At 50.5% G+C, this 22,919-nt stretch overlaps 2 protein-coding genes across 23 annotated transcripts in view; both read right to left on the reverse strand.

Annotated features, from left to right (window-relative positions):
• Positions 1–22,919, reverse strand: part of LOC125954412 (potassium voltage-gated channel subfamily KQT member 1-like) — a 163,047-nt gene that overhangs the window by 97,959 nt on the left and 42,169 nt on the right. The window contains exons 1-2 of one of the 22 annotated variants that reach the window (XM_049684708.1): positions 20,801–21,268; positions 19,932–20,399 (exon numbers count right to left, since the gene is read on the reverse strand). The exons of the other annotated variants lie outside the window; for them this stretch is intronic. The gene's annotated coding sequence lies outside the window, so the exon portion shown is untranslated. Of the gene's footprint in view, positions 1–19,931; positions 20,400–20,800; positions 21,269–22,919 lie in introns of those variants that run through there. 22 annotated transcript variants of the gene reach the window in all.
• LOC125954450 (uncharacterized) lies at positions 16,031–17,836 on the reverse strand. The gene is made up of 2 exons (XM_049684807.1): positions 17,689–17,836; positions 16,031–17,598 (listed from the first exon to the last, which is right to left on the reverse strand). Exons 1-2 carry the CDS (start codon positions 17,733–17,735, stop codon positions 16,125–16,127), a joined length of 1,521 nt encoding a protein of 506 aa, XP_049540764.1. The 5' UTR covers positions 17,736–17,836; the 3' UTR covers positions 16,031–16,124.

A 22,919-nucleotide genomic window follows, 5' to 3' on the forward strand; every position in this document is an offset into this window, starting at 1 on the left:
GACGGAGTGATGGAAGAGCACGAATGGGACCCCCGGGGGAGTAGTAGTTCGGGAGAATCGTTCCGAATGGCACTAATTTCGCTTCGACCGACTTCGACACAACGACTTGTTCCAACACTTTGGCGTGGTGGGGAAGGGGAGACCTGGGAAGAGTGGAATCGTTATCGCTGGTCGGGAAATTGATCCATTTCACTCGTTGGAAATACAAAAAAAACACAAAACTTTTCGCCCATTTTCGCTTCGTGCGTCCCTTTCTTTGGTCGCATCCGAATTCCGTTTCCCCGTTCCTGGTGCCGATAGCGTATTTTCAAACTAAAACATTTACAAAGTTTCGTTCCGCACCGCGAGGCAGAGAGAGAGAGAGACCCAGGAAGAGAGAGAGAGAGAGAGAGAGAGAGTGCAGTGAATCGTCAAGGGAGGACGTCGAGTCCCAGCTGTGGAACGCTTTGGTTTTGGCTTTAAAAATTCAACCTCCCCCCCCCCCAGAACGGGATGGTGCCAACCGGAATGGGGCCGATGCCGATGTCCCCGGGGAGGAAACGAGTTGCCTCCGGAGGTGCGCGGCCCGATTCCGCCGGAGTGCCTACGGAATGTATTATTTACATTTTGTCGTTTGATAAAAGCACGCCTTTCCGGTGACTTTTTCCTCTGCCCTTTTTGTGTTTCGGCATCAAGGCATCTAACGGGGGTTTTTGATTTGTGATGCGGCGAAGCCGTGTTTCGATTCCCCAGGAATTATTGAAGCAACACACCATCGGCCCTCCCATCCCTTGGGAGGGTTGGGCTAATAGGTGCGAAAGCAAATCCCCCGAGCCTTTTTCGGAGGGTGATTTGAAGGGAAGTGATCGATTCACAGAACGTTTAAATTATTCTCTTTCATGGCAGTCCCTCATTTTGGTGTCGATGTCGATGTCGTTTGATCCGTGGTAATGTTACTGCTTCTGCCGTGTTTCCACATTTTGTTTTTTCAACAAACGATTCAGTTTATCGTTCTTCGGAAGGGTAAACGAACGGTCTATTCGCTTCATTTCATCTCGTAACGCATGCCGCATGAAGCGAGGGCCATCTCCTGGAAGGAGGCTCGAAAGTCCGCGAAAGCGTTCAAAACCGTTCGTCCAGCAAATTCTTCTGCTTCCCTTGGAAGATGGCGATTCGTTTTGTTTGCTGTACTTTCCTTTCCTTGAAGGGTTGAATATATTTCATTCGCAGCTCATTTTAGCATTCCCGGTTATTCGAATTCGCGCCACGTTGCCATCTTGGAAGCAACTGTTGCGGATGTTTGCGAACAAATATATTGTCCTTCTTTGTAGCCTATCCACCCATTGACCTAAGGAAAGATAAAAAATGGCCTACTGTGACCGAATAATCGTAGTTTCATTCCATTTCCCAGCTTAAAGGCACATAAAACTTCAACTTTGGATCAAATTTAAATTCTTGAAATTTAATTTCTTGAAAAATTTTCAGTGACAGACGCAACTTCGTTGAAGAGACCTTCCACTCCTTCCAAATCCCTATTCTACACAAACGTTCAAAATGAAGCCTTCCAGTGAATGTAGCGACATTTTCGTGCGATCCTCGTATCCTTTAAAGTGTTATTATATTAACACAAACACCTAGCAGCATCAAGAATAATGCAAACAAAAACAGATGGCGCTCCTGCTGCTGCTGCCGCTGCTGCTGCTGCTCGTGCTGCCTCTGGCGAACTCGTTGCGCTCAAAACCCGCTCTTCTGCTCCTCTAACCATGATGCAGACAACAAAAAAGACGTTTTCGGCATTATTCCCCCCGGTACGAGCGTTTTGAAGCGAGGAATTAAGACCAGCAAAAGGATGAAGGCCTACGGTAGGCTCGGTAGTCCTTCCTTCTTTTCCCTTTTGAGGAGCAAAGTAGGTTTTGCGGTTAAAGCAAAAGTTAATACCATACTCTTGCCGACACACACACACACAGGCACACCCGAACGAGAACATCTGTTGGTTTCTTTTTCTTTACTTTACTCTAATTCATGTTCACACGCATGTCTTCGAGCCAAAAAACTTTTCCTTCCATCGACGCCCCCCCCCCCCCTTCACCCCCTTCCAAAACCAACGCTTTTGCCATCTTCTGCCTTGCGGCTCAAAACATGGCCACCACCATCGCCGAAAGAAGATGTAAATTGTTTTCCAAATTTATGCTCCACTCGCCTGGCAACACACACACACACACAAGTAGGCGGCGTTCATGGCATCGACTTCAGCAAGAGCGTCTTCGAACGGCATCGTTACGGCGCTACCAGAAATGAATATGTTGAACCGATTTGTCTTCTCCTCGCTTTAATTTATGTGCCATTGTTATGCGTTCACACATCAACACCTTATGCTCGGAGCGGTCGCGGGCTTTTATGCGCGCGTTACTCCCTTTCGCGAATCGCGCGTATCGCGGTGATGAAAATTCAACAATCAAAGCGCTGGTCCGGCTGCTGATCACCAGGAATGGCACCGCAAAAGCCACACCAACCAACCAACCAGCGAACCAACCGACGTGCCATTCCGGTGCGATTAGTCGGCAAATCGATTCCGATTCCGGTCCGATTTCATTCGAATTCCGTTTCCGGTTCGGCTTGGTACGAGCGCAAAGGGAGAGAAAAAAAATGGTGACCTTTCGCTGCTCAACAGTTTTCCGGATTTTTTCTCCGCTCCCCAGTCCCCTCATCTTTCACTCACTCCACTGCGAGCGAGCTGCGTATCTGTGGTTTTCGCGTGGATAAAAACCACTAAACCACCGAAGCTAACTGCGGTTAGTGGTGGACTGAACCCCGAAATGGCACGTAGATACTACACCGGCGTCGGTCTGTGTTTTGTGCGCATTGTTTCGTGGTTTATGGAGAGTCAGCCGGGGAGAGTCGCCAAGGGATTATCGAGGTCAACGAGCAACTTCCTCGAGCAGATAGGTCCTCCCCCGCCCTCTAGTCCTCGAGCCCCGTAGGTAGCCACTACCGGTGGCATTCCCGGGAACAGGTTAACCTAATTAATCCTGACGTTTCATCCCTTTTTTTCCGCCGCCGGCCTGCGGTGTGTGTGTGTGTGTGTGCTATAAAAGTGGACATCGTAGTCGGTCTCTTTCCTTTTGCTTTCCTTCTTCGTCTCCTTCTCACACCGGCACACCTGGCCTGCTTGATGAGCGAAAGGATGGCCGCTCCTTCGCCGACCGCAAACCGTGACGCATCCACCCAGTGACCCACAGAGCAGCCCCCGAAGGGGATTTGAGGGGGAAGGGGGGGTGCGCTAGTTCTCCCCAAGGGTTAGGATATTATCGTCCTGGCCCCGAAACCCTCGACACGAGCCACCGGAGTAACCGGAAAGCATTAGCGCAAGTAGGTTGTTGTAACTGGCGCTCGCTCTCTTGCTCTCTCTCTCTCTCTCTCTGTTGTGTTCGTCTTTTTGTATTTTTACCTCACCGTATGGTGCAGTGGCCTACCCCCCCCCCCTCCACCTTGAAGTTGATAAATTTAGAACGACGCGCGCGTCCACCGCTTGCGCCTCTCACCAGCCCCCTTTCCGTTTTCCGGTTGGCGCAACCGCAAGCTGAACAAAACACATGAACTTCTCCTCCTACTACTCTACTCTCACCTCCTCCTCCTCCTCCTCCTCCTCCTCCTCCTTCTCCTCCTGCAGAGCGCACCGTGCAGCACCGTGGATATCGATCCGTTACGCCATTCGAGACCAAAAGGCTTGCAGGGCAGAGGAAAAGCACAAAAAACCGCGCGCGAAAAGTGAACAACATCCATACATCATTATCGGCACCATCCTTCCCATCTCCCCATACCCTGCACCCCTGGGCACACTTATCTCGCGTTCGCTCTCTGACGACGCCGACGACGACGTTCGAGTTTCGCGGGAGGTAAACAACGGCCAATCCGGAGTGAACCCACTCACTCGGTCTTTTCGCCCAACGAAAAGCAAAAAATGTCTGTGTCTATGTGTTTTGTGTGATGAAGATGGAGGCGCCTAGGAACCACCAGGCCAGCGACTAAAATGGCGTACGAAGTGGGGACTGCAGCTGCTGGGTATGATTGTCACGCGACCCTCTGTCCGACTGTCGGTAGAAGGTACAGCAATGCTTGCTGTCACTACGAAGCGGAAAAGCAATGGTGGTGAGCAGCTGGAAAAGCAGCTGGAAAAGCAAAAGCCCAAATTGAGATGTTCCCAATGTGTGCTGCGATGCCATTCCTGTCATTCGTGGTTAGTTGGTTTTTGCATTTTTCACATGTTTGCTTCCAGAAACATTTCAATCCACCACCATAAACACCACGGCCAGTACACATTCATCTTTCGCAGCTCGAGAGCTGCTGTGGGAGGTGAAAATGGGGCGGGGGGGGGGGGGGGGCGGAGAGGGAGCAAGGATTATTGTAAACATGTGCTGCATATGTGCCATAATAATGGCCGCTTCCTACCACGGAGACGACGACGACGACGACGACGATGACGACCTGACGACGGATGTGACCGCGCGCGCATTCCCGCACCGATAATAATCATAGTGTAGGCGCTTCTGCGAGAGTGTGAGAGAGATTAGAGCGCTGCTGCTGATGATGATGATGATGGTGGTGGTGGTGGAGGTAGCCCAAGCGGTGATAATGCTAGTGATGAGCCAAAAATTGCAGAATGATGGATGACCTACTACGACGTCGAGTAGGAGAAACGATCGCCACCCACAGTTCCGGTTCCCCTTTCTCGCACACACACGAACACACACACACACATACGGGTGCGCACGTGAAGGCAGAAAGGAGAGGGAGGAGGCGCATTTTACGAATCATTTTGACCATTGTGAGCGTAACGATTGTTGATTCCTCGATGGGAATCTCGCCGCGAACCGCGAACTGAACCGTCATCGTTCACCGTGTCTGTGACGTGTGCTCGCGGTGGTGTCGAGTGTGATTCGTCCGTGCCTTCGTCCGTGATTCCGTCAGCGTCATGCTCGTCCATCGTCATCAAAGCAGGAAACGTCCATCGGCGGTTCTCGCGAGGAGAGCCGTGCCGAATGTTGGTTTGGATTTGGGTTTTTGGGGGGTCGAGGGGGTTGCACTCGATGATGCGTCAGGATTTTTGTGCCACACCTCACACACCCTCACCCCTCTTCTATGCTACGTAATAAATTGTTTCCTCTCTAGTGTGATAGAAGAGCGAGGTCGGGGAGTTATGATAAGAATAGCGAACGATGTGAGCCGCTGGCTGTCAGGTGAAGAGCAACATATTGTGCACGCTAAAGGGAGCTGCTTCCGGTTACTAAATGCTTTTCCGCTTGCGCTACTGGCCATACCAGTGAGCGAGGCGTAAACAAGAACCACACATCGTGACCTCAGCAAAGCATAATTTCATAGTTCGGTCTAGGGGCAGCAGACATAAGAGACATACATGTTTTTGCGGCCGGGGAAGCGAAACCCATATCCAACGAAATCCACGAAATCAAAACATTCCAAACAAAAGGTTAACTCGGTTCTGTTTGATTTATAGGCGAACCGGTGGGTAGGTGGTCCCCCCCCCCCCCTCCAACCTACCCATCGGGTGACACCGGTACCTCCGGTGATGACCATCGAGGGGACCGTAGGATTGGGGTTTTTGGTCGGACAATAAATCGTTCGTTCCTAATTGACACTTGAATGGGTCCTTTGCCGGCTCCTTTTTCACCTTCACCTTCAAAAGCAACTAGCACACACACACGCGCGCGCAGAGAGAGACAGTATCGCACTATATCGGAAGGTAGATAGTGTTCCTAAAACAAACCAACCCCAATGGTCGATGGCCGTACGGTCAGGGGCCTCTTCTTCTAGCGAGCGCACGAGGTCGTCGCAAATGCAAATGAGCCGCAGGCTGATAATGGAATAATAAATTATTTTAATGCAAAAACGCGAAGGAAATGTTGATTAATTACTTATTTATGTATATTAGCGGCGTCCTGGTGTCATATATAGAGCCTGCGAGCTCAAGCGGCTTACTGGGTTTGATGACGTGTCCTGACTGGTCCTGAAAACCAGAACCAACCGGCTTAGTAACACACTCCTTTCCGTGAACTACGTTTACACTGCGGGCAATTGAATACTGCAGCACAAAATACGACTTTTTGAAGAAGCCAATCAAGGCGGCATTGGATAGGAATTTTCTTATTTAAAACATTAAATACATTTCGCCAAATCACATACCCAGCATGCTTACGCCGTAACCGAGGTAACCGTGGCAGACCGTGATGCTTCCCCGGAAAATCACATCGCACGATGTTACATGATTTTAATGCTTTCCGCGTCCATGTGGTCGTGGACGTGGTCGGCGCGGTGATGCGGAGTACTTTGGCACAAAAACCTCATCAAACGTGTGTCGAATTTTCCAACCTCCTGTTCCACTCCTTCCGAGGGAATTTGGAAATAGCTTGAAAGTGCCATTTGCTCCCTTTCACCAGGGACCACCGCCGACGAGCCACAAGACGACGTCGATGAAAATTACAATCCTGTGTCAAAACCGAACCGAACGGTGCCGCGTATGCCGACGGAACTTCTTTTGATGGAGAACATGTTTTCCACCACCACCATGTTGGGGTATCATACCGTTTCGTTCGGCACTTTCAGCACACGACGATGCCGCATTTGATCGACGGTGCCGTCGCCGTCGCTGTTGACATCATAAATTTCCCAAGCCATCATTTATAGCCATTTTCCCGCCCGCGAATAGTAAAAGCGAAAAAGAGACCACACACACACAGAAACAGTAACAGAGACACGGAACGATAGAGTTCTCAGAGGGAACTGTGAACCCACCTGGCGGTCCGCATGGATGCCGCACAGTAGCGGAACCAAGTAGCTGGGATTTTCTTTTCGGCAAAACGCGACGAAAACGCGAGGCTTTCGACGGAAAACGGATAAATACTGACAACCGTTCAATCGAAAGTGAAATCGAATGCCAAAAATGTGTCACGTGGTGCGTGGAACGCGAACTCTGGGCGCTTTGCAGGTTGGCAGGTTAATAAATTTCCCTCCCACCACTCCGTGACGGAGGTGGAAAAATTATGGTAAAAGTTGGTGGCAATATTTACGTCTCAATCATCGTTCGGCAGACGGCTAGCACGACGAAAGCAGCGAATCAATACCTCGGCCACCCCCAAGAACAGGGCCCTAGAGACTGATGACGTTTCAGCGTCGAGAGCGTTCAACCCGAGAATTGTAAACTCGGGTACGTGATGGTGTTTCGCATTTCCCTTTTGAACCCAGGAGGTCCCAGCAGGCGTTGTTCTGGGTTCAAAATTTAACTTCCAACACTGTACATGCGAATTCCAACTTTTCCAACCCAATTTTCAACGACGCAACGACGGTCTGCAACGATGACGCAAAAGGCTTTTCCACCCCCTTCCGGAAGCAAGAGTTTTCCCGTATACGCTTTTTCGTTCACCCCGAAAAACTCCGGAACTACTACTACTTCAAACGCGCGCTGCACACTCGAGCGCCAAATTGCGTCGACCCACAATGACACACACACAAATAGACGCAGAAGGCGACGGAAAACTAACGAACTTCGACATTGCGTTGCCGCTAGTAGCTTTTACCCATAACCTCGAAAATCCGCCACGGAAAAGGGGGGGGACCCCGAGTTTCGAGATTGGATTTATTTGCCCACCAGGCACAATACTTCGCATTCCGGGCACGAACCACTCGACCCGGGGGGCCGGGTGATTGCACAAGGACGCGACTCTCCCCGGGAGTGGAGTGGCGATTAATTGCACCTGGGGAAACCGGGGGGGGGGTAACCGATGGCGATGAGCGATGAGCGAACTACAAACAACGGCCGCCGGTCAAAGGTCCATAAAATGTATATTTATTGGTGCTCGAAACGCAAAGCAACCCTATACACACACACACACATTGTTGGTTGGTGCCCTATTAATGGGATGGAGCCGTTTTACCTGGAAAAGAGGTTTCGGCGTCCGAGAGTTTTCTTCGAGAAAATCACGATGTCACTGGGCGTGAAAGATTTATTTCCTGCCCGGCCATCCATTGTGACCCATTCGACCGTGATAAGCCATCGATTGATGGTTGCATTCAACCGTTTTATGGGACCAGAGGGTGTAGGGACGGCCCCGTTGGATGGTAAATCGATTCCCACTCCAGGAAAGTTGCGGCGTTCTTGAAAACACCTTCGCGCCATTTAAAAAAAAAGTGAAAGCTCCGTGTTTTGAGTCGCTACGTGAAGCGTTGCACGATTTCTCGAATTTCTAGCGCATCCCCAATCAAGGTCCCAATTTCTGCGTAAATTTGTCTGAAGATTACATGCAACATTCCCAACGGATCAAAGACTGATTGGTGTGTGTGCGCGCCCAATTGCTGATTACACTGAGCAAACAGCCGGCCAAACGTTGAATCTTCTCAGAAGTTGTGTCCGAGGTACCGGTGAAAAAACCCAAAAAGCCTTAGCAGCTCTTCAGCAAAACCGGACACACCTTAAAGCACTTTAAACGCTTCAACGAGGCCTGCGGACTATCCTCGACAGCCTCGAGACAGCAGTAAAAGCAGCTGTGTGCTCGCCGGCCATTCGACTTTTGCTGAGTGACTTTGCGGACCCATTTCCCTCGACTCGGCGACTCGTGCGCCCACCCTCCCCCCTCCCTCTCCGACGTATCGTCATCACTAGACGAACACGACGAGCACCTTTTTTGCGGCCATAGGATCCATCAAACGCCACATAAATTATGCAACGGACAAATTTACTATCAATTTCTACCCCAAAAATGTTCGGTGAGTGGCCTTTTATCCAGCACCCTCCCTTTGCGTGGGGTCCATTTCCTTCCTGAAAGCTCAAACAGCCGGACGGGGGAGAGGGGAATGAAAGCGACTCCGCAAGTAATGTCCGGGGCACTGCGCCACGAGGATGCCTCGCGGCTAATAGCAATTAATCTTGACCATTTTCATCCCTTTAGTCTTTCTTTTTCGTTCTTTTTTTCCTCTGTGCCCCCGCGAGTGTGTGTGTTGTGGTGGTGGTTGCCAAAACGAAGGATAATTAACGACGACACAACCATTGTCGCCGGATTGTGCAGAGCCCTCTCTGGTGGCACTAATTTATACCATTTGGCCCCGCGGACAACAAACAACAAAAAAAAAAAAATACGTCGCCCCCGTAATGTGGAGGCCGTGCGGATGGTTTTATGCGGCAAAAATGCGGTCCCACCGCTGGTCAGCGATTGTCATCCCTCCAGCTTATCCAACACACGCTAGTGGCCTACGAGAGGGACGCTGAAGTAGTGTATATGCAAAGGAGGCACTCCGCTAGTGACAGTATATCAATTACTCATCAGCCTCTGGCCGACTGTTGACCTGCGGCTCTTCGCTGGTAGAGGAAGGCAGCTACTATACGAAGTGATAAGCCCGCTATAAATACGATTCAACCTCTCCGGGAATGTTGTTGGCCTAACGTTAATCCGTGCGTGTGAGTGTGTGATTGACAGTTATTATTGAGTGCCCTTTGGTGCCAATGAGATTACTACTACTTAGCCCCCGGGTATCGTTCCCATATCAAGTGATGAATCTTTACTAATCGAGCACCAACGAGGTCAAAGTCACTTCTCTGCTATCTTGGAGTGGAGTGCAACATTCGAGCCCTATTCCTATTATTCCCCTTCCGGGGAAATACTTCTGAAAGTGACATTCCCCAACGTACGTCCGTCCTGTCGAATCACGCCACAATCGTTAATAATGCACAGTGGGCAGGGCAGACAGTGGCCAAAATCGATTTACCATCGACCATCGTCTAAACGACGATGCCGCAGTCGCGATACACAAGATCACTCGCGGCCACGGCCACGTCGGCTGAATGGTTTTAACGGCATCGCGCGTGCCAATCAAGTGTTGTGTGATTCATCATAGCTCATAGCTCCGGCTCACTCACTCACTCACTCACTCCGGCCTGGTGAGCCGGCTCATCGTCAGCCAATCCGGCCCAAATTGGCCGGACGGTCGAAAAACACAAACACTTGACACCACCGCCAGCCGTACGCAACGACGGCGCGAGGCGTTCGTTCGAAAGTTTGCGTGACTTCGCGCCGTGCGGATGCCGAAAAGGAGGTGGCCACCTTCCCTCACCATTTTCCGGTTTCCTTTCCGGGCCTCACCGCTGTTGACGGAAATTGAATGGAGGAAGGAAGGCCACAAGGATCATGAATAAAAGATAGTGATCAATGTTTGTTGCCGTCCGTCTTCTGGAGTCGCACCCATCCGTTGCATGTGTTGCCCACAACAACAACGACAACGACGACGGTGAAGGTGAGGAAGGAAAGCTTTTCTCCGTTTTCTCAACTATGCCCCTCGCCAACCCTCACTGGCCACATCACCTCGACACTCGCCATTCTCAATCTGTTCAATCGGGCTTCGGTCGTGGTCTCCTCGCTGGACCTCGAAGGGCGCACGAGCGAGTGTCCGTCGGCCCGAAAACCATTATCCAGGACCTGCTCGCTGGCTCGTTGGCTGGCCAGTGGATGAGCTTTTGTTTACTCTTTGGATTTTTTCGCTAAATTATTGATCGACACTCTCGGCCACTGGACACTGGACCCTGGGCAGCGGCCATACTTGCTGTGCCAGCATGTTGTCCTTGTGGTCCGAGACGGCGAGCCCAGTCCATGTGGCTGTTTGTGTGTGTGTGTGTGTGTGTGTGTGGGTAAGGAGGGTTGATTTACAAGTTTTATTGATTGGCTCTGCGAAGCGATTCCTATCACAGCTTTACCGGTGGCCATCGACGGTGCTCCGAACTTTGTTTTGCGAACAGACAGCAGACGCAATTCACGGATATCAGCTCGATAGCTGTCGAGATGCGTTGCTGTTGTTGAGGATTGAAAATGACCTTAAGCACTTTATCGTCTCGTTCATCGCCACCGTACTCTGTACTGTTCACAAATACTTGCGAAACCGGTTTTTGGGTGAGATGTTTTGCGATAAAACTGCATGTTCCCTGGTCTTCCCCGAAAACACATTCCACACAAAAACATCCATTTTAAATACCTTCTGAACAACATCAACATCAAGAAGAACAGGCAGCAAAAAAGCAAATTCTCTGCTGCGGTTGCGAATAATGCAAACAGCACACGGAGAGCACACGGCACTCTGCACAAACAGCTCCCTTCCGTTTTTCCGTCGGCCCCGGATGAAGCTGGGCGAGCTTTTGCTGAATCATCATCGGCAACGATGCAACAAGTCATGCGTTGCAATCTGTCTCGAGACCGAGAGAGAGAGAGAGCAAAGGATGCCGGAACTTTGGTGAAGAGAACCGTGTTTTTTTTTGTTTTTCTTCTTCTGCTCTTCCGATCCGATTCCTTTCTTTAGCTCCTGTTGCTTCGCTCGTCCGCAGCATGAGCTAAGCATATCCGTAGCGTGATGTCTGGCACAGGCTACTTGCATCACTATGCTGCATCCTACTGTTCGGAACCGCTTCGGAAGATTAACAGAAAAATAATGAAAAGCAGTTTTGAACTTTTGCGCTGGCGATGGTCCCGGGGACGGCTACACTGTAGCATATCTGCACTATGGATTTATGAAACAAAATCTAACATTTCTGCTTTTCTGCCCCGCCCCCCTTTAATGATAATTCTTTTATCAACAACTAACACGGACCTGGCGGCGACCGGAGTGCGGTCCGGCATCTTTGACCAGGATGACAAACAGCAGGCATAGCAGGCTCATCGGGGACCCAACTTTTCCTACATTCCTACTCTCGCGTGTTTATGGATACGCCGCGTTTGGCTTCATGCAGTTTCTCGAGGACCGAGAGCCCCTCCAAGCCGAGGATAAAGTGCCAAGGATACGGCGGGATCCGGATGACCATATATCTCGGGCGAAGCGGATTATTGCAATCCTTGCGGCGCAGATTCGCCGGCACGCTACTGCTGCCTCTACTGCTACTAAGCCACAGCAAGAGCAAGGACGAAATGGAGTAGCGTAGAAGAAAAATGTGGGTTGCATCGTACCATCGGCTGGCAAATAATATTTCTTCATTTTCACTCTAAAAGAGACTTCGCCCTCCGGTTGGCCACAAGTTCCGGTGCGCTTAAGCCGCCGCCGCAACCGCAATCCGTAAACTCACCCGGCAGCGGTTACTGCGCTCGCTGCTGAGCACGTGCCCGTACTCGCTTGGTCTTGTGTTGACTTCGAAACCAAATCCTAGTGACCCTTGCCCGTATCGCACCGATCTTCAGCTTCAGCACGCCGGGGTTACGAGAGCATTTCCCATCTGTTCTTCTATGTTCTAGTTTATATTATCTTGTAATGACTTTATTCCTACTTCCATTGTTCCTTTTCCCATTGTAGGGTTTGTTATTAAACTATTGTTATTCTTAAAATACCTGAGTAATGGTTTACTCCACGGACATGGAAACGTACCTGCAAGTAGAGGGAAATCAGATAAAATTAATTAATAACGATCGCAAAGAACAAAGCATGTTAAAAATAGATACTAAACCTAATCCTAATTCGAAGCACAAATCGACTAAACGTGTTACAACGTGCCTAACCACGAGCGGAAGAACAACATGTTCGGTATTTACCATCGGCATCGCATGAGCAAATTGTGCGGCAGATAAGGGTCTACTCCTATTTTGCAACCCCTCCACTCCATCTACACCAGCGGTCTGGTTAAGCATAAATAAATGTAAATCCTCTCCAACACCCCTCTGCCACCCCTTGACATTACACCGATTCACACGGATCGATAAAACATTCCGATAGCGGTGGTGTTTTATCGCTCTCTGGTTCACACTCTGGCCAGTCCCACCAGTACAACCGATAGCGATGAGGCAGCCAACCAGCCATCCATTTAAATTTCGGCCAAGGATCTCGACTCCGCACGTTAAGTACTTTTCCCGCAGCAAAGCGGAATGCCTCTAATTTATGTGTCATTTATCCCGTAACGATTTTCCCGGGAAGCTTCGGTGACAGTCCGCTTCGGTTCGAGCAATGTTGACCGAGGTTTTCGGTAGCTAGCAAAAGCTGTTGCGGAGAAGGCGCCACTGGTCCTGCTCCTTCGTATCGGGGTTTTTTTTTAGATTCCAAACCCGTGGCCCGATAAAGCACTCCAGAAGCGCTCCTTCTCCGCAGCCGGCGCGACGAAGACGACATCGTCTTCTTCGGCGCCGCATCTCCGCACCCGCCTCCCGGGGGACCCATTCGCTGTGGTTCGCTTCGGAGAGTGGAATTTATAACGCACCGCACGGCACTGGACCGCATTATTACGCCGGATTAATGAACGCATTACCATAAATCCGTCCCACCGGTTTGCTTCGCCCGAACCTCCATTGTCCAGAGGGAGGTGCGAGGGTGGGCAGAGTTTGCTTCTTCAGATGACGCTCAATGACGACAACAGGACAACGATGCGATGAGCGCGCTAAGCTCTGAAAGGAACGGACGTTGATGTGCTTGGCGTTTGAGAAAATCGATCGGCGATCCGAATGTGTTTCAAATACTGCTTGCTCGAAATGTAAAACCGTGGCTGTGATGGTGCTATCAAACATCAGTAGAGTGTGTCTCTTGATCGAATCTTCTGCATGAAGTGATTGATAATCGCCAGAGCTGACACCAACAATCTGCTGGCGGCTTAAAGGATTAGTAAACGATAGCATCTTTCGTCACTTAGCGCAACCTGTCATTTCTGGCTTTGCAATTTATGTTTGAGCCTCGCATAAATGCATCCTCACTTTAAAAATTATAAGCAAAAGATTTTAGTACATTATTAGCCTTATAACTTTAAAAATTATAAGCAAAAGATTTTAGTACATTATTAGCCTTATAACAGCTCATTAAAAATGCCATCGCGAGTTTAACAGATAATTTCAAAACCAATTTCCAACCTGGCTGAGGAATGAATGAAGATTGCAGTGTAAATAAATTATTGCATGTTTAGAAGTGCTTTCTACACGAACGCAATTGCAATGAAATCCCATTTGGACAGTTCTTAACAACAAATGTTGCTACGCGTATATTGACAAACCTTCCAAAGAGGAATCGTTGCGACAGTCCAGAACACTTCATCGACAGCATTTTCTTTTTTTTCATCCCATAAATCCACCCCAAAGCCGAACCGGAAAGGTAAGCTTAGTGGCCGGCATTAAACCTCGATGACACTCCATCAACTCGCACGCGCCAGGATGCCAATTTAGCCGATGACTCCTCATCAATCACCACCCAGTTTTGGGGGTGGTCGCGCACCGGATCATACCGACAACGATGGGCTAGCGGCCAGCCAGCCAGTCAGCCAGCGATTGGCGAGGATGCAAATAATCAATCCACCATTTTTCACTTTCTCCATTCACTGTCTCTCTCTTTCTTGCTCTCCCTCTTCCACGGATAGGCGCCACGCGTCGACCAGCTGCATTCCATTTTCTCTCTAATGTCCAATGTGTCATCCTCTAGCAGCCGTCGTAGCGTCCGTGCTCGCTTTAACCAGAGCTAGACACGACACGGCCTAACATATGTATTTGTTCAACCGGGATCGCCGGCACCGGCCAGTCAGTTGCTTCAAATAGACCAAACCGAGGGGCACCGTTCTGGGTGCCGGCATGTGTTTGATGTGCGTATACGAATTTGCATGTTTTTGGCACACGTTCAAGCGTAGAGAGACACATTTTGCAGCAACAGCCGAGATGTCGCTCAGCACACTGACGTCAGAGGCCAGCGAAGAGCGAGCGGCAAGAACGTGGTGGCCCGATCCGATGCAACAAGCGAACCTCAACCGAAACTCGATGATGCCGGGAGGGCGGGCGCGCTCCTCGGACGCGCGTGGAATACATTGAAACAAGTTCTACCAGTTTCCAGGCTGCGGTGGAAGTTGCGGCCGGTGCCCGGTGCTCTCACGGTTCTCGATTACTTGACGGTTTGTTTTCATTTTCATATTTTCTTAAAAATCCCTTTCCCCTGAATGGCACCATGTATTCCGTATGCCAGGCACGGCCAGGAGACGCACGTCCAGCGTCTCCAGCCAATGTGGCGAGGAGCTGACCTTGTGCGGGACACTTTAAAGATAACCTGATAGGCCGCCCGAAAATCGAAAACCGACAGAAGGAAAGCAACGAAGGCTTTTGCTTTATGTTGTTCGGTTGCACTCGGTGGTGCTTCGCATACTAAAACACTCGGACAGACAAACCGAAAGACACCAACTTGTTGCTCCGGTCGTCGTCGTCGTCGTCGGGGTGGCTGCTAGCTGGATAAAAGCCAGAATCCAAGCAACCATTTCAATTCAATGCAATATGCGCCTTTTACTCCTCTCACCTGCGTGGTGGTTGCATTCTGTTCTTCTTATGCATTCCGGAATTCGGATTTCCACTCGGTGTCGACGCCCGAGACTCGAGCACAACCTCAACCACAACGGAGACGTGGCCACACTATCGATTGGCCGTTGGCCATTTAAATAACTTATGCAGCGCGTTAGCAGGATGGTTCTGTAACCCGCTCCGCTTATCTCGCAACACTCCGATCACACCTGCCATCTTCCTTTCACCCCGCCCCCGGGGGGGTCACCGAGGTCATGATGGCGTCTACGCGCACACACTAACAACCTGACCTCCATGGCACACGACCAAAATATGAAATAATAGGATGTCGCTTCCCCTTGGTTGAGTTGAGTAACGAGCACCACATTTCATCGATCCAATCCGATCAATACGCCGTCGATGTGCAATTTTTGATGCTGAATTAATGATTCGCGTCCGCAATGGCAGCGGTTGAAGCCAAGTGGAACTAAAGTAACATAAAAAACCCCTCCCTTACACCGTGTGGGGAGGGGAGATCATCTTTCTTTCGTGTTACTTACACATTGGCGCTATGGGCCTTATTACCACTGAATGCGCACAGCTCGGACCCGGGCGAGCCTTATCGGCTGTATGGCGGACCTGGGTGAAGGTTCACGTTTGCCGGTCTAACCTTGGGCGGCCAGGGGAATCCCAGGCTGATAGCACGGTGCTGCGCTGCGCTGTCTCGCAATTAGCACAGAGACACTACTGGGGCTCACGGATTGAAACCACGGACCGGCTCTCTGGACTGTGATTAGTAAGAACAATCATGTATTTCATCGTAATTTCATTGAAAAAAAAAACCGAAAAGAAAAGCACGAACAGTAGTCTGTCATGAGCCTCCTAACCGCTCGCAGCCTTCTTCTGCAGCTGTTCCGCCAGCACCGCCTTCTGTCTGGTGAGGTCCACGAGCGTCGCATTCGCTTTGCTTATGTCGGCGTCATACTTTTCGATCAGCGGCTCCAACCGTGCCTTCTCCCTTTTCCAGTGGTCAATCTCCGTACTGTACTTGTTCCAATCCTCGGTCGCCTTGTTCCGTTCCAGCTCCTCCTGCTTGCTCAGATGCTCGTACTGGTCGATGATTTTCTGCAAAACGACGATACTCGCCTCTTGGCTCACGGGAAGGTTCAGCTTTTGTGCCGCGGCAAGCAGCGCCTGACGCACGCTGGTACTTTGTTCCCGCTGTAGCGTGACGGTCTGCTCGAGCGTAAGGCGTTCGGAGGTGAGCTGAATCTTGTCCTTCTGGAGCCGCTGTACCTCATTGGCGACCGAGGTGATCGCACTGCCCATATTGCTAATCATCTGCTGGCGCGCATCATCCACCGTCGAGCAGTTTGCCGCCTTCGACATCGGATCCGTCGGTACGGTAAGGAGCGAGTTTTGCGTCCGCTTCTGCTCGATCAACCGGTCGGCGAACGGTGCGGACAGTGCATCGCAGCAGATCGTATACGCCCGTTTCATCCCTTCGCATCCCTTCGAGTCTTTGTTGTTGGCCGGATTCACGTTCTTTGCTGCCGGATTCGAGGCTACGAACGTTTCTAGCGATGCGCACTGTACCTTGTTACCGCTGAGGTTAATGCTAGTCGTGCGCGCATCGAACCGGATATCTTTGTCCAGCAAAACAATCTGATTAGCCGATAGGTCGACGGTTTTCGTTTGCCGGGCGGCCATCATGTCCGGGCCGAGCCAGGGTAGCTTGTTGTGCGACAGATCGAGCACATCGAGCAGCGTCAGCAGAACGTTCTCCGCGTTAAACACTTCGTAGATGTAGTTGTACGATAAGAGCAGCTGCTTCAGCGTGTTAGCGGAGGGCGCCAGGTAGCTGAAGTCGACCGTATTCACCTCATTCACGGACAGATCCAAATGCACCAGCCTTCCCATGCACATGGGCGATAGACCGTGGAGGGAGTTGATCTTGTTCATCTGCAGCAACACCTCCTTCGGTGATCCGTCACAGATCACTCGCTTAATACGATTACGGACCGCCGATACCGTTGTGACACTGGCGCCAAGGTGCAGATCGGTGATGTAGTTGTCATTCAAATCGACCGTGCCGAGGGTGTAGAACTGGGTCAGGTTAACCGTACCGTACAGCATATTGGAAGACAGATTCAGGTGCTGCAGGCTGGCAAACCCACTGAATGCACTGCCACTGATGTTGGTCAGCAAGTTGCCGCTCAAATCGAGCGTCTCCACATTGGAGGGCAGTTGTAGTAATGCCTGTCCCAGGTTGAGGCTAGTAACTTGGCTAATCTTGTACGATCCCCTCGTACCATCGTTGATCGGCTCAACCTTAAACACCGCTCCCGAAGCGTAGCTGCAAGTAAACCGCCCCGTACCGGGTGTGGTCATCAATCCATCCAGTCATCCAGTTCGCTACCGCGCGCGACACTCCTCCATCTCTTACCTAGTGAGCACGGCCAAAGTAATGGCGGCCAAGCGCAGTGTCCACATGTTTTTTCCCCGACTGCTTTCGTTGAACTATCAGAAACAACTGATTGCAGCTGCAAAATGTGCGCCTCGAGTAGCGCTTCTCATCTCGCTCGTATCAAGGCCCCAGGCCCGGGGAAAACCAAAACGATTATCAGCTTTGACCGTGCGATCGTAGGGTCATCACCGATGAACGCTACGAGCATCGTTTTGCTCGTACGGTGGTGGTGGTGGTGGTGGTGATGAAGGAGCAAAACACCGGACCAAGACTAGATTACACACATTACAGTCGAATATTTATACATTAGCAAAGCCTATAGTTAGCTGTTTGCAGTGAAATAGATTTTTTTTGTGGGTCGTACTGATAACGGCAGTGGTTTCCCTAAAATGTGATACTACGAGATGTCTGAATCTCTAAAAAAATAGCAAGCTTTTTATTGCCGAAACCAATTTGAACTGCGGAACAAAATCCACTGCTAAGTGCTCTGTGCTAAGTACAATGATCGTGGATATTTCAAAAGAAAGTTTTAAAACTAGGCATAAACGCAAATCCGTTTGTTGCAAATACCACTCGTCACTGGAACAGCTGGGCTGTTCCGTATGCGATTTGTATTGCGGACTGATGAATCCAACTTCTTCCAAAGCATACTATGTCTTGTCAAACGTCAAACATAAGTGTTTGATATACATTTTTTTATTTTTTTATTGGAACGTCTGAATGTGATGGAATTGCCCAAAGTACTGAACTCATTGGCGATCTGTTCCACTTTCCTCACAAATCCAATCCAAGGGATCGTCACTGATAAGACAATCCCGTCCCGTTGGATCAACTAGGTGTACTGCGGAGTATGCTCGCTAGCACAATCGTTGCGAGTGCGCTGATAAGGATGCTACCCCAACATTATGCTCAGTATTGTAAATCCCCCCTTTATGCGCTGACACATGCCAACGATCGTAGCACACAGAGTGCAACAGTGCAGTAGTTTGCCAAACCCGCCAACAACGGCATGTTCGCACCTTGAGTCATTCTGATGCGCTCAACTCGAGTACCAGGCGTCAAGTCAAAGTCAAGAACCGCTAACGCAGCACAAACCACGGCGAGACACTCGATCTGTCTCGATCCCTAGAACTCCGGATATACAGCCAGCCAGCGATTTCTCTGGCTCTCGGTGTGCGATTCGCTGTGGTACCAAGCGAACTTCGGCCGCTTCGTAAACCACATCTGGCCGCCGAACCTCCCAGAGGGAATGTTAATTACATCGCTTCGCTTCGCTTCCCCACCAGTACGCCACCACGAGCGCGCGCCCGTATGTGTGTGTGTGTGTTGGCAAAGTGAGAAGTTCCAGAACGCTAAACGAGCACATGGCTAAACCGCGTCTACAGAATGCAGGTCCCACCGACCGACCGCGAACAATGAAGCAAGTTTGTCTGGAGCGAGCACTTGTGGAGGGCCGCCGCCGCACGGGTTTCCATCGCAAGTATACCACCCCTTCCCCCCCACCCGCCATGGCGGTCGGATCGGCTTTCTCCGGTCGGACTTTTATTGACTTTCCAGCCCGAGAGGGTGATGGATCGGATACGCAACCGGCCGTACCGAACCGTGTTTGGATTGGCGAGTGGCAAGTATTACCTCACCCTCCACCCCTTGGTAGCCCCTCACGTAATCACGACGTAAATTCGCGCGGCAGTAATGAGCTGACATCAGTAACGAGCGTGCTACTGGGTGAAGTTGAAGGTCAGTCAGCAAGACCCCATGAAAGACCGGACCCGGACTAGGCGGCTGGCCGGCCGAGGCCAGCGAAGAAAGAGAAAAGCAGCGACCGATCGCCGCAAGCCGCTGTTCGGACGCACTTTCTGCTATCCAGATGTTTGTTGTCCTCCATGTTTGCGCAGCAGACGTCGACGCAGCCCCGACGCAAGAGGGGATCGCATTACCAATATGGGTGATCGTCTCGCACCCTCTCCGGTTGTGTGTGTGCGTGTGTGTGAGTATGTGCGATTGTAATTACTTTCCAGTCTCTTTCGCGCACCACCAGCTGACTCACGATGATCGAAGGGGTCCGAAGGGTGGGGAATACCGGTACTCGATTAGCAGGAGCAACGATGCTCACGCTGTTTGTACATCTGTCACAGCCCTCCCCGAGCTGCTTGTCGCTCGCGCGACTCGCGATCGTCGCGATACTCTCGCATCAATCTCGCACTCACAGTCTGACAACTTACGTTTAGCTCTCTGCTGCCCTGCCTGAGCACCGGCTAGCGATCAGATCGTAGTGCAGCAGACCTGCCTGCCTGCCTGTCTGCCTGCCTGCCAGATGAACTGCAATCCGCGATGCTCTCGATCTCGATCACTTCGATATCAGATGGTTACAGTGCACCGGTGATGGCGCACCAAAGGGCCTCACTACTGCCCCCCGGGATGCATGTACAGAGGTGCGGTGCGTGCAAATGCACCAACGCACAAACACACTAGCGCCGATACACACGTACACTTGAGCGCAAACGCAACAACTACAACAACCAAAAACCAAAAACTACTCGCAACACACAAACACCAAACACAGACACAGCCGCCGGGAACGGGAAACGGCCGCAACCGGAGAGATTAGCAAAGAGATTCCACTAGGAGCACCCCCTCCTCAGATAGACGAGCGCCTGATGAGTAAGAGGTTGAGAAACCGGAGCAGCACTCTGAAGACGGGCGGGTCGGATGGGAAAAAAGGGGAAAGACAATTACTTAAAAAGGGAAGAACCGTGATGTGGTGACACGTCATAGATGCATATCCAAGTAGTGCTGCCGAACACGCTTTCTTCAATCAAAACCGCAGTTGTCATAAGCAGCAGCTGTACTTGCACACACTAACACACACGCACACACACACACACCGCGACTGGAGTACGGGTCATAAGGTTGAAGGTGCATAGCAGGCTGTTGGCAGCTGCTGCTTGTGCACCATCCACAAGCACACACACACCGCCTGCTAGGACTGTGCCAGGTACCGTTGACAAGACACGTCAAGCAAACTACTCTCGGCACACACTAGTACCACGCAGGGCTACAAGATCACTAGACCAGGACCAGGAACACCAACCCGTGGGGCTTAAGTTAACAGCAACAACAGTGGCGGCAGCAGCAGCAGCAGCAGAAGTAGCAGCAGCGGCGGCGGCGGCTTTGGTCGTCTTCGTCGTCGTCGTCGTTGTCGTTGGCGGCTGTTGGTCTGTTCTTCCTGCAGCGCATTCTACACAACAACAACAGCAAGCACGGTATTGTCGACCAGCAGCAGGCAACCGCGTGTTCTCGTCCGTTCGAGGTTTTCCGAGCTACTATGGCCGAGTGGATAGTAGTAGTTCCGCGAAGCTGTGTACCGTGTGTACTAACAGCGCCGTTTGCCGAGAGGCGTCGCTCACGCCAACGCCGACCAACCGATGCCCGAACCGCGTTGCCGAAACGATGTTTTATTGTTTCCTCTTCCTCCGGGCTGGGCCACTCAGCAGCACTCACGACGCCGACGATATCTTCGATACCATCATCTTAAAACAACGCAACCGAAAAAGGATTCCTGGTTCTAATTCCAGGTTCTCGGAATGGTGAAAGGGATTATTGATTTAGAAAGATCGACATCTTCACCGGTGTTCTACCGGTAATACCCTTGATTAGGAGAGATTGTTGACTATTTTATGGTAAAAGTAAAGTGCTTTTTCTGTTGGTATTGTGCAGCTCTTCCAGGTGCAGAGGAGGCGAATTGAACTTTCAAAAGCAAGCTCTAACCTCGAAATGGATCCTTATAAAACATTGTTTTAGCTGCTTCAGTTCTCAATTAAACTGCTTGAGTTTCTAGCTCCATCAAATACTAATAACATTTCTCTTCTTTATTAAACATACATCAGCCAGATAAAACGTGCTTCCGAGCTGCTGGTACACGGGACTCAGCGCACGATCTTCGAGTCCACGAGCGGTACCCGATACACCGATTTATGTTCGTGTCACTCACGCACCATTTCATGACATTCGTCCGAAAGGTAAGACACCCAAAAGTAATGACGTCACATTGGAGGCACGATATAAAGGCGGGCAGAAACCATGGCGTCTCCTTTCTTCAGGAAGGGGACATGCGGTGGTACGCTCGACCGCGTTGGGCGGATCTATTTTTAAAATCCCGTACGCTAAAAGTATCGGTAAACATCGGTGTCTACCGTGCTTGCCTATCCAGCATCCAGCCGCTTCCCCTTGTCCCAGCCTCATGCATTTCACGTGACGTCATAGTATGGACTCGCCGGGCATTGCAACGCTAGCCGGTCATCCCGTGGTCTGTAGTGATGAGAGTGAATGGCGAGTTTAAGCAGAAGAGAAGAAGGAAACGAGAGAACCCCCCCTTATCAAACAACCTTTCACAAGCAGAATCTGTTCCATTCTCGATGCACTTAGCAGGCAGCGCAGCGCGATGGAATGAAAGCGGCGTTGTCAAGGTGTTGCACAGGATTTCATCGGGTTGCTTTGTGTTGTGCCGAGGCGAGGTTTTGGGTCGCAGCGCAACACAAACACGAATGCAGCCAGCGCATTGGATGGGGGAAAAGATGAAGCCGGATAGAGAAGATAAAAGGCACGATGGGACCACGGAGACTGTCGCCGGAGGTAAAGAATGCTAAATTTGGAACATTATTTTTGTCTTCCATCATTCGCGCGAGCGACCGTTGTCAGGTCCACGATATTCCAACGCTTGCCTCGCCACAGAACAACCGGGAGAAAGCAATGCCGAAAGCGCGTTAGCGTGGCTAATGTACCTACCACCCGGCACCCCTATAGGTGGTGGAACTCGCGAGTGGGATGTGCCGCTTGGTTGGTGTACCGGCGCATTCTGGGTCTGGCGGTCGCCTTTACACGGCAATTCTGTTTCTTACTTAATACCTCCGCTCGTATGTCTTCGCGGGATCGATAGCGATCGTGATCCTGGTACGGGTTCATTTATCTTCTCCATTTGTTTTGAGCGTTCTCGAGGTTTTGTCAAATTTGTGGTTAAGTTTTTGTTTTTAATAATAATGTTAAACTATTTTTAAGGAAAATCATAAAAAACTTTTTTTTTTTTGCTTTCAAATGTTATCAAAATTGAAAGGTTTAAATGAAAAAAGAGTGCCTGGAAAAACCATCTAACAAAAGAACATCGACATGTTCAATATTTTTAGAAACTTATAGTTTTAATGATACTAACGAAA

This window comes from Anopheles darlingi, chromosome 3 (genome assembly GCF_943734745.1).
Source record: "Anopheles darlingi chromosome 3, idAnoDarlMG_H_01, whole genome shotgun sequence".
In the NCBI taxonomy this organism is placed as follows: Eukaryota; Metazoa; Arthropoda; class Insecta; order Diptera; family Culicidae; genus Anopheles; species Anopheles darlingi.